Here is a 17,200-nt window from a genome sequence, read left to right as displayed (position 1 = left end):
TGGATCTACTTCTACTTTTTTTTTTTTAAAAAATAAAATAATAAACTAGGTATATTTGGGACATGCATAAATTTTTTTTTTTTTTAATAATATACTTTACTTTTTTTCAAGAAAATGCATAAGGGCTTATATACCTAAGATTGTATCTAACATTACTTAAATAAATACATTCACCTCACCACCTACTACTCCCAAATGAATGCCATCATTCCATCATTCATCGATGACGCTAACAAAAAAAGATTTAGGCCTCGTTTGAAAAATAAGACGAGATAAGATGTGATGCAATGCCTTTCCAAATGAGAAGATAAATTATATTTATAGACACATTACACATTGATAAAATTATTTAAGCGCCGTCTGGATAGTGAGTTGAGATAAAAGTTGAAAGTTGAATAAAATATTATTAGAATATTATTTTTTAATATTATTATTATTTTCTGATTTAAAAAAATTAAATTTTTTATTATATTTTATGTGAAAATTTTAAAAAAATATAATTATAAGATTAGATGAAACATTTTCATTATCCAAAAGAGATTGCTTAGTTCGGGTACAAAGAATATCTCACTACTATTTATTATTTTATTATTACTTTTCACTTACTATTTACTATTATTTAATATTTTATTATTATTTTTTACTATTATTTACAGAATACTTAAAAATAACTCATTACTCAAATACAATAATTTGATTTAAAATATAAATTTAAAAAAGTGAATTTTACAAGTCAAATTCTATTATATTAACCAAGTAGATGATAGTACATCGTTCATGCTAACTAAATAGAATCATTAATAACTAATAGGCAATTCGAGTAGCTCGCAAGACGAATCATCCCTGAATGATAGACAATTCGATTAGAAAATTTCTGAAGTTCCCATTTGAAATATGTCATTAAGATAGTGAGATAAGATGAGATAGTTTTAAATGAGTTGAATAAAATATTATTTAAATATTATTTTTTAATATTATTATTTTAAAATTAAAAAAAATTAAATTATTTATTGTATTTCATTATTTGATATAAAAATTTAAAAAAATTATAATAATAAGATAAAATAAAATAGATTGAAAGCGAATCAAACATAGCCAATCTTACTGCCAAAAATAGCAAGCTGAGAGAGAATAAAAAGAGGAAAGAAATATTTCACAATCATCATCTAAAATAAGAATAGATATTTATATTAATGAGTAATATTAGAGAGAAATCATTATAGTAATATATATTTTATACTTATTATATAGTTATTTTTAATGGATTATTCTCAACACTCATTTAAAAAAATATATGATTTATATAATATCACGTATACAAAATAAATAATTTTAATAATAATTTTTATTTATATTTATTTTTATTCTTATATCAATTTATTAGCAGTTACAACAGATGTGTGGAACGGCTGATGTGCTCAGGTGTGTGTGAAAAGAAAAAAGAAAAAAGGGAAATGCTATGCATCAGCCCCACACCAGCACACACTTCACATCACTTTTTTTTTTTTTACACTCAATAGGTTAAGTGTGTGCTGGTGTGGGGCTGATGCAAATATTTTTCCATACATTAATGTACTGCAATTTCTGCTGATAAAAAATTATTTTCTTAAAATATTATTTACGTCAATATATTATTAACAAAAAAATATAAATATCAGCTTACTATTTATTATAACCGGCGTACACTCAGTAGATTGAGTAAAAAAAAAAACATCTCATCTCATCTCATCTCATCTCACCTCATCATTACAACTTTTTCAAATCTCCACACAAAATAAAATAAACAATTCAACTTTTTCAAATTCCAAAACAATAATAATATTAAAAAATATATTTTAACAATATTTTATTCAACTTTTTAACTTTAATCTCAACCCATCTCATCTCATCTCTGAAAACAAACGGGCCCTAATGTATTGCAACTTCCAACTGATATGCAGCCCATTATTGACTGCATCTCAGTTCCCCAAAAAAAAAAATCATCGTGCGGAGATCGCCGGCTGATATATAGCCGGGCTACTTTACTCAAATAAGAAACCACACAGTGCAGGACAGAGACCCGACCCCGCGCGCGGTCCCGCCCCTACCAAACCAAACAACGCAACTACAGCTACAACTACAAGCAGTTCATGCATTGAGGCTTAAGAAAACCCAACCAATAAGCCATACCTGTCGGCAAGCCAACAGCATTCGACACAACCGATGAAATGAAATAATAGAGAGAGAGAGAGAGAGAGAGAGAGTTTAGCCGGCCAGGAGATGTCTTACTGAGTCTGCCATGTTCTACGGGGAGTTAAAGAGAGAGGGCCACAAGCTCTCTGAGTGAGGCAAAGAGAGAGGAAGAGAGAATTCAGCTTCGGGAGTCAAAGCTTAGTAGTACTGGTGCTTTAAGGTTTTGGGGGTCCAATGTTGGTCCAAGAGCGTTCAACTCCGAAATCTCCAAAATCCCAGATCAGAGGCAAAACCCGTCCCACGCTCCACCCCAATCGCTTCTCGGAGGCCAAAAGCCTCGATTTCTCCACATGGGTCTCCGAGAATCTCTACAAGATCTTCACCGTCCTGCTCCTCATCGCTACCGTCGCCGCTCTATTTTTCCTCCGCAATGTCGGCGACACTGCCTCCCTTCTCTGCTTCGAAACCCAGTCCAAGAACCTCGAGAAGATCGAATTCCCACAAGTTAACTGGAATGCCATCGCGCCCGTCACCGACAAGTCCTCACCCTACGCGAATTTCAGAACCGAGCAGTGGATCGTTGTCTCAGTGTCCAATTATCCCAGCGATTCGCTCCGCAACCTCGTCAAGATCCGAGGCTGGCAAGTCCTCGCAATCGGGAACTCCAAAACACCTTCCGATTGGGGCCTCAAAGGTGCCATTTTTCTGTCTTTGGAACAGCAAGCTAGTTTGGGTTTTCGTGTTGTGGATTTTCTTCCTTATGATTCGTTTGTTAGGAAGACTGTTGGATATTTGTTTGCGATCCAACATGGTGCGAAGAAAATCTTCGACGCTGATGATCGCGGTGATGTGATTGATGGGGATATAGGTAAGCATTTTGATGTAGAATTGGTTGGGGAGGGTGCTAGACGAGAGGTTATATTGCAGTATAGCCACGACAACCCAAATCGAACCGTTGTAAACCCGTATATCCATTTCGGGCAGCGATCGATTTGGCCCAGAGGGCTACCACTGGAGAACGTGGGTGAAGTTGGACATGAAGAGTATTACACTGAAGTATTTGGCGGAAAGCAGTTTATTCAGCAGGGGATCTCGAATGGGCTGCCTGATGTTGATTCCATGTTTTACTTTACGAGGAAATCAGGTTTGGAAGCGTTTGATATTAGGTTTGATGAGCATGCCCCAAAGGTGGCCTTCCCGCAGGGAATAATGGTGCCCGTTAATTCTTTTAATACAATTTACCATTCTGCAGCATTTTGGGGGTTGATGCTTCCTGTTTCCATTAGCTCAATGGCTTCTGATGTATTGAGAGGATATTGGGGACAAAGACTTTTGTGGGAAATTGGTGGTTATGTTGTGGTTTACCCCCCTACGGTGCATCGGAATGATAGAACTGAGGCATACCCATTTTCAGAAGAGAAGGATCTTCACGTGAATGTAGGTCGTTTAATTAAGTTCCTGGTTTCATGGAGATCAAAAGAGCATAGATTTTTTGAAAAGATTTTGCAATTAAGTTTTGCAATGGCAGAGGAGGGGTTTTGGACTGATAAGGATGTAAAGTTTACTGCTGCCTGGCTTCAGGACTTACTTGCAGTTGGTTACAGGCAGCCTAGATTAATGTCATTGGAATTGGATATGCCACGAGCAAGTATTGGTCAGGGGGATAGGAAAGAATTTATACCACAAAAGTTGCCATCTGTTCATCTTGGGGTTGAGGAAACTGGGACAGTGAACTATGAGATTGCGAATTTGATTCGGTGGAGGAAGACTTTTGGGAATGTTGTGCTTATTTTGTATTGCAGTGGGCCTGTGGAACGTACTGCACTTGAATGGAGATTGCTTTATGGTCGAGTCTTCAAAACAGTAATTATTTTGTCAGGACAGAAGAACCCAGACCTTGCTGTTGAGGAAGGCCAATTGGAGCAGCTATACAAGTAAGCTGTTATTATGGACTTTGTACCACTCCTGTATCTATATTTACTATCATTACTTCTTGGTTTTGCTTTTAGTTAGACTATAGAATATTACTTTATACCGTGTTCTTATGATTACTGACAACTTAAAAAGATAGAGGATGCTGCAATATACTATTCCATGTGAATTGTTGATACAGAATTTAAGGTTAATTGCAATTTATGGCAATAGCTTTTCATCAATATCGGAAACGATGTAAAAAATTTGACAGTTGTGGACATTAGAACAATAATGAAAACATACAAATGTTATTGGATTGGAATAATGCTTCTGGATGTGAGTTGAAAATGCTGTAATGAGGCAAATAGTATTTGAAGATGCAATTACGAAGTCAATTTGGTGTAGGGGTGTGCAACCGGGCAAGATTTTTTCCCGGTCCGGTCCGGAACCCAGAAATCCAAGTGAATCCGAGAGGTTATCCGTCCGGATTGGACCCGGGCGGATAAGACGAAACCAAATCTGGTATGGACCCGGTTATGGATCTGGTTATGTAACCGGTTATCCGTAACCGGATCTTTTTTTTTTTTTTTTTTTTAAAAACACAATTTTTTTTTTAATTTTTTCAAAATAAAAATAATATACAAAAATTATATTCTAAAGAGTTGGTTTGTATGGAGCACATAAGAATCGAACTTAAGCTTTGATATATCATTCCATAATTGTATTATTCTAATTACAAAACTAGGAGTTATTTTAATATTTTTTTCTTCTCTTTTGGATTCAAAAGCAAAAAAGAAAAAGAAATGTCTTTTTTCATTGTGCATGGAATGCAAGGGACAAGATCAACATTAATATAAAAATCATGCATGCATGGTACATATGTACTACAATAATGTTAGTGGATGGAGAAGATCAACATTAATAACATCTTGATATTGTTGTGATGTATTATTATTTATTTTGTTTTTTGTAAATTGATGTTTTGCATTGTGATGTAATCAACAATGTAATATGTAGTATGCATGTATTGTGTGTTGATGTATTATTATTTATTTTGTATAAAAAAATAAAAAACATAAAGGCCTATAAAAAAAGCCTTTTGAATTGTTAAAAAGGTTTTAAAAAAAAAACCTTTTAAAAACTGTTAAATTTTTTTTTAAAGAAAATCTGGATATTAAACATGATATCCGAATTTTAAAAAAATAGTACTATAAAAACATTAAAGTTTTGAAAAGTCTTAAAAAAAAAAAAAAAAAAGAGAAAGAAAGAAAAAGAAGAAGCAAAAAAAAGGTAATAAACCCGGATATCCATTTACAACATGGATATCCGGGTTTACATCTAAGTTATTGCCTGGATTTTTTTCGGGCTTATCCGGGTGGATAACCGCCCAGTTTTTAAAACCCAGATATTCGGATCCCGTTCTACACCCCTAATTTGGGAGCTTAAGGAGTGTTAATGCTGCTTGGCAAGAATTGTCCTATCATGATTGTGATCTCTGTATCGTGTGTCATAGAATTGTATGCTAACACAAGATGCAAGTGTTGTGGAGAGCTTCAGAAGCCGACTCCCCAAATTCCAGAATTTTTTTTTTTTTTTTTAATTTGATTTCTTATTGGTTTACTTGTATTTGTGTAAAAGTTTTGTTATCAACTAAGTAGCCTCTTCCTCTTTTCCCTCTTTCTTAGTTCAGTTTTAATAAATGTTAATTTGATTTTTGCTTGTCATTAAATCCAAGGTCCCTCAGAAGCAACCTTGGGTTGTTATATTGTCAATTTCTTGTAGATTAGCCATGCGTTATTGTTATGTTGTCAATTTTTGGATCTTGGTTGGTTAAGATGACCCATCTCTATAAAATTTCATAATCAGGTTGCCTAATTATTGTCTAATTCTTTTTTCAGGCACCTGCCTAAGATTTTTGAGAGATACACTAGTGCAGAAGGATTTTTATTTCTTCAGGATGATACCATTCTTAATTACTGGAATCTGGTGCAGGCAGATAAGACTAAACTGTGGATCACCAATAAGGTAATATAACTTTGAATACTCTAATTGCAATCTGTTGCCCCTGTTCCCTTGAGGCAAATGGGACCGTGCGAATTTTCATGTACTCTAAAACTTATATGCTGTGTTTCAATGGTGTGTTTTTTTTATGAGTAACCCTAGAAGTATTGTTAATTATGTTACCAATGGTAGAAGCTGATTAGTTTGTCTACTGAAAATTGTTACAAGTGCTCTCTCACCCGCTGGCCGCTAACAAATTCAATGGGATTCAGGTTTCCAAGTCTTGGACTACTGTGTCAGCCAGTGACAACTCAGATTGGTTTTCAAAACAAGCAGACTTTGTAAAGAAGGTTGTTAGCACTATGCCAGCTAACTTCCAGGTCAGCTATAAGGAAAGCATAACAAATGTACAGAGCATCGGAATATGCAGTTCTGAAGTATTCTACATTCCCCGGCGCTTTGTAGCTGATTTTGTCGATCTTGTTAATCTGGTGGGCAGTCTAGAAATCCATCAAAAGGTTGCAGTACCCATGTTCTTTGTATCGATGGATTCACCACAGAATTTTGACCCAGTGCTTGATACAATGATCTACAAGCGAAAACCACCTACAAATAATTCTTCAACCCTATATTCCGCTCAAGTACCTGCAGTGCATCCGTGGAATGTGTCAAGCGAACAAGATTTCATAAAGTTGATCAGAATAATGGCAGAAGGTGACCCTCTTCTAATGGAGTTAGTCTGAAGGTGATTTGATTTGATATGGACATAACAGCAGGAGAGCGAGAGAGCGAGGAAGCAAGCAATATCCACTTTTGTTAGCTGCTACACCAAACTGTATGTCTTTTTTTCTTTGTATTTTTATTTTATTTTATTGAGGGGGAGGGAATTTCTTTCTTTTCCTTTCCTTTTTTTTTTTTTTCCCATTTATGTATATTTGCCTTGTACGATTCATTATTTGATTGGAGATCCCTTCACAGAAAATTGTAATCTTTTTTTCTTTTTCCTCGTGAATATTTGAAAAGAGAAATGTATTTAACATTGACCATCAAAGTTTTTGATTGAGATGGTTCAGATTCTTGTAAATGATACATTGGATCTTTGTCTATGTTTTTCTTTTTCAAAAACTTTTGGCATAGAAAGCTCGGGTGAGACTTACCAATTTGGGTCTTCAAGATAACTCAACCATCTAAGTACCCACGTCCTCTAAACCGCAGCTTCCAATGACAATACAAGTACACATACCTTGTCTTCTTTTTTGGACAATTCTATTTACAAGCAGGTGTGAAGTACACCAGTTGATTTACATTCCAAACTCTCACTTTTTTACAGCTTGCACCCTACGTTACTGGCATTGGCCTAGCCAAATGCCAGTGAAATCTAAATTTTAGCATTTTTCAAGTTAAATCTCATACATTGGACTAGTCAAAAGTATATTTGTGAAACTTTGAGTTACAGTGATTTAGGGCCCCTAGTCATACTTGGAGAGTCATTGTAGAAGGACCAAATCAATATTTTATGATTTTTCTATCCAACTACCTCTCTCTTTCCCTCGCTCTTCTCTCTATCTCTCACTCTCCACTTCCATCCAGTTTTTCTCTCCAGGTACATTTCACCTCAACTCAAGCATTGTTTTCTCCAGACTTTGTTGTAATTTGGTGTTCGCAAAACTGGTATTGCTTACAATGTGGATTAAATATTAAATTTTAATATTAATACAAAATATTAAATATTAAATACAAGTGTATTTAAAAAATATTAATTTTTTTAAATATTATTAAAATATATAATATTATATTACTATTTTGACTATAGGATGGCTAATCCAATGTAAATTAACCTCTCCAAAAGTTTGGGCTTCAAATTCTAGTCAAAATTTAGACTTGACAATGCTCTAACCATTAAGATTTGTGAAAATAAGATGGGACATAGCATTAATGATTAAATCAAGATCGAAAATGCAAGTTATCAAAACTTGTTAATTTAGATTCCAAACTATCGCTTTTTGACAATTTGTACTCTAGGTTTAGATATAACCGTTAAGATTGATGAAAATAAGATGGGAAATTTTTTTTTTAGCTCTCCTCAATGCCTCAAATTTTCTAGACGAGGAGTCGGGGCAACCAATAAGACATGGAATTCAGGTACCAGTGCTTAGATCGTGATCGATTGGTCTTTAGCGGAATGTATAAGAATTTTATATCCTTTTTTGTAATTATTTTGATAATGACACTTAAGCCCGACGATATTTACGTGATTACAAAGGGTTGGTTGTTAATAATTCGTCAAGGAAAGGCAATAGCAACAATGGCTGCCAAAATCTGTTTTGCAGAATTGGTTCTTGCGTGGACTGGGGTCTGCAAGAACAACACCCAAGAATGATCCAAGAAAATGAATTGATTTACCGCGGGAAGAAAAGGAAATCGTCTGTCTTTGATATTTGCACTTACAATCTTTTCCCAACAGTCAGATTTACAGTTTATCGATCAATCCCTTCAATTTTGTCTTCAACTTCTGAGTACAACTGCCTTAACTTCTCAATATTCTGTTCAGAAGTCTCCCAGTACCCACGTCCATTGGCCTCCAGGAAAGTCTGCACCAACTTCCTGAAGGAATTTGGATTTGTCTTCATCAGCCTATTCAACATCTCTTCATCTTGAATGAAAGTAGAGTTGGCCTCTTCATAGACCCAATTGTCAACTTGGCCAGAAGTTGCACTCCACCCAACTGTATTTGTAAGCCTCTTCTCAATTTCACGAACTCCCTCGTACCCGCTAGCCATCATTCCTTCATACCACTTGGGGTTCAACAACTTGGTTCGTGCATCAAGACGCACAGTCTCAGCAAGTGTACGTACCTGCATTGTATGAAATTTGAAAAGGTTAGTTGTAGCGTTTGCATGAGTCTTCTCATTATCAGCAGTATGATAAGAAAGTCAATGCCTGAGAAAACTCAGAACTTTATATGAAATTAAGGAAGAAGAACAAAATTTCTCACCTGGGCATTAGCTGTGGTGGTGTCAGCTACGTATGCATTAGGCTTCTTTCCATCTTTCCTTAGGTTCTGTACAAGATTCGTTGGGTCTGAGTCGAAGTAGTGACTCACATCAGTGAGTGAGATTTCTGAGGAGTCGAGATTTTGGAACGTGGCCTCAGCTGTGCTCAGAGCCATCTCAAATACTTTTCTTTTCTCAGTCATGCCTACACCAGGGGCATCACAATCAAAAGCAAAGGACTTTCGGCTCAAGTACATATCCTGGAGCTGCTTCTCATCATTCCACGAAGAATTTTCCACAGCAAGATTTATATTAGAGGAGTAGGATCCCGAGGCATTGGAGAAGACCCGAGTTGCAGCTTCTCGAACCCCAATTCCTAGGTTTTTGGCTTGTTCTAGTGCGTGCTTCCTGACATAGTTTTGGTCTTCCGGCTCGTCTAGTTCAGCTACCATCTTTACTGCCCTGTCGAGGAGATTCATCTGTGAACAAAGGAAAACATCATCAGAATACAGAGAATTGTTTATCAAAAACTGCGCCAAACTCTGAAAATTGGCTGTTTTGTGTGAGAAAATATAAAACCTCGAATCACCATTTAGTAGTTCACAAGACAGTTCAATTATGAGGTTATTGAGGCATGCTTGGTGATTCATGTCTACTCATGTACTTTTATTTAATAATAAACATCCAAAAGAAACATGAATCACGATTAGCATTATACCTGATTGATAAAGAGATCTCTGAATACTCCAGAGCAATTAACAACAACATCAATCCTAGGCCTTCCAAGCTCTTCAAGACTTACTGGTTCCACCCGGTTTACCCGACCAAATGTATCAGCAATTGGCCTCACACCAATCATCCACAGCACCTGAGCCAAGGACTCACCATAAGTCTTAATATTATCTGTTCCCCACAATACAAGTGCAACTGTCTCAGGATACTTTCCCCCATTGTCAGCCTTCTGCCTCGCAATCAGCCTATCCACCACGATTTTGGCACTCTGCATAGCTGCTGTTGTGGGAATGGATTGTGGATCGAGTGCATGAATATTTTTCCCTGTTGGCAACACTTTAGGGTTTCTGATTGGGTCACCACCAGGCCCCGGCTCCACATACTTTCCTTCCAATGCTTGCTTCAAACTTCCCAACTCATTATCAGCCACAACCAGCCTCAAACACTCTCCTATGAAAACAAACAATGTTCTAAGTTTTTCCCTATCAGCCCGGTAAAATTTCGTGCTTGACAAGTACTGAACCCATGGTTCATTAAGACCGAAGCCAAGGATTGAGCTCAGCTTATCAGCCACATCAACAACTTGGCCCTTCTTATTAGTTGTTCGATCCACAAAGGCAGAAATCGCTCCACGTGATGCCTCTGTTATTTGCCGAAGAAGCTCTACATCCTTCAGTATTCCCTTGTCACTCCCTCTATATACCTCCTCTATATTTCTTCCTACAGACTCAGCTAGTGTACCTGGGAGCGATGAAATTCCATCTTCAGGACGGTCTAATGCAGCAATGTTAACAAGTGTCGCAACTGCTTCCATGGCTGATGGAGGCTCACCAATGACGTGGAGCCCACAAGGCAAAAGGCGAGATTCAATCTCCATGATCTTAGAGTATACTTTTCCAACCACAAGATCTCGTTCTTTCGCTGATATTTCCTCTCCCTCATCCGGTAGATTCACATCCTTGTCAAGATTACATTGTTTAGCTGTGCTGATGATTGAGCTGACAATTTGTGGCCCTCGGCCAGTGTCTTTAAGGGATTGGTATGAGGAGATGAGCTCACTTAACTGCTTAAGGCCCTTGTAAAGCCCAGCATTTTCTGCTGGAGGAGTCAGATAGCTAATGGTATTGGCATAGCTCCGGCGCTTGGCTATGGTTGCTTCGGATGGGTTATTAGCTGCATAGTAATAGACATTTGGAATGTTCCCAATCAGACTGTCAGGGTAGCAGACATCACTCATTCCCACCTGTTTTCCAGGCATGAATTCAAGAGATCCATGAGTGCCAAAATGAAGAACAGCATCAGCTTTGAAAATTTTTTCAACAAAAGAGTAGTATGCTGCAAAGCCATGATGTGGGCTAGCTGATTTGGAGAACAATAGCCGCATAGGATCACCCTCATAGCCAAATGTGGGCTGAACACCAATGAAGACATTGCCATACTGTTTTCCATATACCAAGAGACTTTCTCCATCAGAGTTCAGATTCCCTGGGGGTTTTCCCCAGTTCTCCTCCAATGCTGTGGCGTAGGGAGTCAGGCTTTTGTATTCACGAACACCCATCTTGTAAGCAATGTTTAGGTTTGGGCTGCTGAATTGAGCCTCTTTGTCATGAATTACATCTTCGATTAAAGCATCTGAAGTCTCTGGCAGGCCTTCGACATTGTAACCTTCTCTTTGGAGTTCTTTTAGAACGGAGAAGATGGAGGAGAAGACATTAAGGTAAGCAGCTGTTCCTACATTTCCCTTGTCCGGAGGAAAACTGAAGACAGTTACGGCTAGCTTCTTCTCTGCCTGCACAGTGCAAGAAAAAGCATTTATCACAAGAAGCTCAGTAGTACCCAGTCTAACTGTGTTCAAGCACATTCTCCGCATAATATTAAACATAAACACTACTTACTCATGAGGCTTCAATTACATGGCAAATAAATAGTACAAAGTACAGCTACTAAGCGAGAATCCAAAGGCTGAGGATTTTCTACAATATGAAACAGACCAGATAAAGGAAAGAATTATCTTATACACGTGCTCTGCAACTAATCCAATTCTAGGTAATCATATAGTTCAGGAGGAAAGGCATGTTAATCCTTCATTATTGTCTACATCCAAACCATGCTCTAATAAACTGTCTAAGCATGACATTCATGGCCAGTTCTGGAGATTTTGAATATAATATATTGAGGTGTACACTTACATGATTGAAATGGTAACAAAGAACAACTTATTATTCTCCCTCTCATTCAGCGGTAAATATAGATTAGAAAATTAGCTAGTGTGATATCAGGATCTAAAGCAACGTTGATAATTTTGACATTGACGTAATCTCCTTCTCATCATTTTCATCACTTTTGTTTGGATTTATAATAATTTTGATTTCCAACAGTGAAGGATGAATAACAAAAAGTTTCTGTTTTAATAACTACTAGAGTATAAGCTTTTCTAGAGTAAAACTCCTAAAACAGAGTGTTTTTCTTTTTTTTTTTTTTTGGGGGTTGTTTCAAGTGATAAAGAAAGATTTCAATAAGTCATCTAGGAAAACAAATTGTCATTATCGGTTGAGAAAAGTATGCAGCACAAATACAAATATACCTTTGATTTCTTCTTCAGTTCGGCCCATCTGATTGCTCTAGTGCATAGTTGTTCCACCCTCTTGTGAAGAGCATGTGATTTTCCTGCAATCACGATAAACAGTTCATTAACCCTTATAAATGGAGTGTCTGTGATGGCGTCTGAGATGGAAAGAAAAGGCAGAGATAAACTTTTTCATCTTGTTAACAAAAGCATTTGAAGTTAAATTCATTTTCTAGTTACAGTGAGTCTGAATCTTCTACTTGTTTAAAAGTAAAACTTGCACAAAAGGAAAAGTTGTTTGCTTATTCTCACAGCATCTCCAAGGTGACGAGTTAACCTAAATAGACTATAAAAGCAGTGGCAGTAAACGTAAATACTAGGCAATGACAGTAAACGTAAATTCTAACAGCCAAAAGCATCATTTGGAATCAAGCAATACTTGCCTGTTCTAGGATCCCGACCGGCAAAGACAATGGGCTCCATGCCTCCATCTAGCTCCGGCAGAGCAACTTGCAAAGCTACCTGGATTGGGTGCAGCCCCAGAGTACTGTTCAACCACTCCTCAGTTGTCTGAAATACCAGAGGCAATGCAACAATGTAAGGCACATCAAGCTTCATTAGTGCTTCAACAGCCCTTGGATGGTCCTGCCGAGCGGGCCCCCCAACAAGCGCAAAGCCCGTCAGCGATATCGCCGCATGTATAAACGGTTTCTTAGTAATCGGATCGATCAAATACCTCTCCACTGGCCCTGAAAAGTCAAGCCCACCAGCGAAAATCGGTATTACTTTTGCTCCTTTTGCCTCCAATTCCATAATCACAGCCACATAGTGACTTTCATCCCCGGTAACAATGTGACTCCTTTGCAAAATCAGACCAATTGTCGGTGCATTTGGATCCTTAAGCTTTTGATTAGCATCCTTTCTAGTTCCATACCAGTTCAAATACTCCTTCACATCCTCATACATGCAAGGAGCCAAAGGGTGCCAAATCCCGCTATCCAAGTACAAAACTGGGTCTGAATATTCAATCTTAGTACCTTTCAGCGCCGGTACGTAAGACCCGGAAATCATTTTCAAAAAATTCTTCAAATTATCCGGTGATCCACCAAGCCAAAACTGCAAGCTAAGTATATACAGTCTAGCATCCTGAGCCTTGTCGCTAGGCAAATATTTCAAAACCTTAGGCAAAGTCCTCACAAGCTTTAACATGCTCTCTGCAAACCCAGCAGACTGCTTCTTCCTCTTAAAGAGCTGGAAGAACGGGCTCTTCGATTGCCCGAGCTGCGACATACTAAACGAACCCAGTTTGTTTAGCCTCATTACCTCAGGCATTGAAGGAAACACCAGCACTGCGTCAAGTCTATCCCTCTCTTTCTCCACAGCATCCTTTATCTTCAAAGCAAGCTCCTCAACAAAAATCAAAGACCCAATAAAAATGTTCGCGTCCTCGAGGTCTTTACAGAAGGTTTTATAGGTTGATTCATCGCGAAGCTCCTCAACCAAGTAACCCACAACTTCAAAGGAAGCGTACCTATCGTTTTTGTTGAGGGCTTGGACTGCGGCCGTCAGGGATGATTGATACTGTGCTTCTAAGACTACGTACACGACTTTGACGGTTGGAAGGCCCTGGTTATTATCTGGGACAATTCTACGGACTTCGGGGGTGGTCTGGGTGAAAAGGCCATTGCCAATTGCAGCACATTTCACTTTGATGGATGAACTTGAGTTGGTTTGGCTGGTTTTCTTGGGGAGGAAAGAGTGAAGAAAGTAATGCTTCCCGGAGAGAGATGAAAGGTGGTCAGCTTTGGAGGTAGGTAATGTAAATGGCGAAGACACTAAAGAAGCCATTCAGAGGGAAGATATAAATCAAGAAAACTGGTTTTCCCACTCTGTCCGTCTGGCAATCGTGGAGAAGAAAATTGAGAAAGAAAGCAAAATTGCAGAGAGAGGAAGAGATTGGTCTGCTCCTCTGCTCTCTCTCTGTTTTGGGTTCAGTTTCAGTGTTTCTTCTTTCTTTTTCTCGGAGGGGGTAAAAGGGTCGAGTTTTATATCTTCGAGTGGAGGCTAAGCGAATGGGTGGCGAAGAGACGAGAATTGAAACAGTCGGTTGTTCGGTTCAGTGGTGGGAATTAGACACACGTGGCAAAAAGTATAGGAATCTCAGACTCATGTTATTTTTGAGGTCCAGTTTTGTTCACGTAGAGAGAGAGAGAGAGAGAGATGGCTCATGGATGCATTCATGATATCTGTTGGGTTCATTACGATGGAGTTTCCTGCGTTCTGATTGGCTGGAGCGGATTACCCAAAAGTGCCATAGGGGGTGAGGGAGAGAGGGAGTGTGGAGGATGACGATGATAATCCGTGATGATAATGAGAGAGAGAGAGAGAGGAAAGGACATGATATTTTCTATGGTTGCGACGTGGGCTTTTTTGCCCTTCAAAGATTCTGGTTCTTGAATCTGTGTTTCACAGTGAAAGGGAACTGATTTTTTTTCTCTGACATGACAACATATGGGACCAGGCCCTTGTTTTATGCCAATTTTTCTAACTCCAAAAACCCACTCTTTGTCTTTTATGTTTCTCTCTCTCTCTCTTAGGTTTTGGACTTTTGGGCCTTGTAAGGTTTAAATTGAACAAGAAAATATGCTGGTTGGGCAGTTCAGTTACAACAAAGCCCATTTAATTATTGAAATCATATCAAACTTCTTATTCCTCCTCCATTAATTTATAGAAAAAATCTTTTGCAAGTGTGTGTATTAAGTCGTATATCGATATTGACGTAGAAGATTTTCATTTAATGATATAATACGAATTAAAAATAAAAATAATTTTTGTAAGATAGAAGACATTTATCTTTTCTCAAAAATTTTCTTTTTTTATTTATTTTTTAATAAAAAAATCATATCAACATCGATACTTGATTTGGTGCGCTAAATCGCTTGTATTTAATAAGATTCTTATTTATATATCTCAATGAATTAATTATTTAATAAAATAATCGCAGACTTATGAAAACGAATGTTTACATGTCATATGGAGACACTAATTAAGAGACCTTTTTCTAGATGACATCCATAGTAAGCTTTAAGGTTTTGATCCGCTGAAAATTCCAAGTAGAATTCAAATGATGCACAAAATGAGATTAATTATAATTAGTATTTTAAGTAACATGGTAATCAATTAATTAAGCTATATATGGCCATCCTTTTCCCTTTTTCCTTCAAGTGATATATTAAGAAATACCATCAAATTATATATAAGTCATTGATTACTTAACGTGGTTATAAAATATGATCATATTATGAGACGGTATATATATATTGCATTGCACACATTACATCCATATATAAGAGATCATCATTTCTCCAACAAAAAAAAAAAAAAAAAGTTCCAATATTTTCCTCCCTTTTCTTCGTTTTTTCTTTCTTTGTTGTATGTCTAGTTCGTAAATTCGTACTTCAGCCACAATAGATATTCTGAAACATGACATGCATGGTTCATATATCTTAACAGGCTGCCTGCGACTTAAGTGATCATGAGGCGCGGTTTCCATTTCTTCAAATCTAACCTGCACACCACTAAGAAATTAAACATCCACACACACACACACACACACACACACATATATATATATATATATATACTAACAGTGAAGTTACGTATAATTTGAAAATTTTGTTAGAAAGTAAGATATATACTTGTGTAATTTTATTTTAATTATAGAGCAAGTTTAAAGTTCTTGATGACAAATTTGATGCATTCATAAAATGACCACTAAAGGACCTGGGGAAGAAATGGAAAGACTACAAGCACGAATTGAAGAAAAAGTTAATTCATGAAAAAGACACATATGCAGCACAAGTTGTGGCAAGGGCAAGTCCCGATATGATGGACTTATCGCAACGAGCAAAGTTGGTCAATCTTTAATGAGCAGAGTTGGTCAATCTTTAGTTCGATCCAAAATATATGGTAACAACTTACGCATTTCTCTTATAGATTTAGAAAGTCAACCAACTAGTTATTTTAATCATAATTCTCATAATCTTTGTGATGTTGTAGTCAAAATGTAATAAAAACAAGAAGTGCCATAAGAAGCAGGTAGTTGTTCACAGCGGATGATCAAAAAGTTATGCAAGATATATCCATGATGCGGTATTTATTTAATTAGTATTTATATATTGTTGAATATTTATTAATTATTTGTTTTCGATATATGTGTTTAATCTAGAATATTGAACACATCAAAAGTCAACTGAGGCATTGCCAAGTCAAACTCATTGTTTGTCACGACCCCTAAAAGATAGGATGGCACCCACTATAATGATGAGACGAGGAAGAAAGTGGTATGTTTATTTTCAAATTTATTACTTTTTAATTTTAATGGATTTATAAGATGAATAATGTGTATTTTTTTATTATTTATTATAGGCTAAAATGGAGGAACTTTTAACACAGGACACAAATCCCATAGAAATAGGGTCTGGAGAACCATGACTTGGGCATCAAATGATGTTTATTCTAAAGTTATGGACCCAGAATGGCCTGGACATGTGCGCGGTTTTGAATTTGAGCCAACCCCAACAAGGCAAACTTGTCAACATTCACTACCACTTTCTAAGCAAAAAGATGGTATATCCAATGAAGAGTTTGATAAAATGCAGAACAAATTAACTGAATTCCGTAACTTAGTAAACACATTTGTGCATGCACAAGTGAGCTCTCCAAGTATGTGTAGTTGATATCAATCAACCTTATTTTGAAATTTTTGGACCCTCATTTGAATTTATATGCACGCTTTAGAACAAAATCAAATAGAGAATGA

At 37.0% G+C, this 17,200-nt stretch overlaps 2 protein-coding genes across 2 annotated transcripts; one reads left to right on the top strand and one right to left on the bottom strand.

The window, feature by feature from the left end:
- The first annotated feature begins 2,057 nt into the window (after positions 1–2,057).
- LOC108987801 (probable glycosyltransferase STELLO1) lies at positions 2,058–7,184 on the top strand. The gene is made up of 3 exons (XM_018960814.2): positions 2,058–4,106; positions 5,985–6,111; positions 6,360–7,184. The coding sequence occupies exons 1-3, from the start codon at positions 2,407–2,409 to the stop codon at positions 6,828–6,830; spliced, it is 2,298 nt and encodes a 765-aa protein (XP_018816359.2). The 5' UTR covers positions 2,058–2,406; the 3' UTR covers positions 6,831–7,184.
- Positions 7,185–8,464: 1,280 nt separating this feature from the next.
- On the bottom strand, positions 8,465–14,391 carry LOC108987795 (magnesium-chelatase subunit ChlH, chloroplastic). Its single transcript, XM_018960803.2, has 5 exons — positions 12,822–14,391; positions 12,397–12,479; positions 9,799–11,601; positions 9,083–9,559; positions 8,465–8,942 (listed from the first exon to the last, which is right to left on the bottom strand). The coding sequence occupies exons 1-5, from the start codon at positions 14,224–14,226 to the stop codon at positions 8,565–8,567; spliced, it is 4,146 nt and encodes a 1,381-aa protein (XP_018816348.1). The 5' UTR covers positions 14,227–14,391; the 3' UTR covers positions 8,465–8,564.
- Between the last annotated feature and the right edge of the window lie 2,809 nt (positions 14,392–17,200).

The sequence above is a fragment of the Juglans regia genome, chromosome 4, assembly GCF_001411555.2.
Source record: "Juglans regia cultivar Chandler chromosome 4, Walnut 2.0, whole genome shotgun sequence".
Taxonomy (NCBI): Eukaryota; Viridiplantae; Streptophyta; class Magnoliopsida; order Fagales; family Juglandaceae; genus Juglans; species Juglans regia.
The sequence above is the reverse complement of the archived record's forward strand: the minus strand, read 5'-3'. Positions and strand labels throughout refer to the sequence as shown.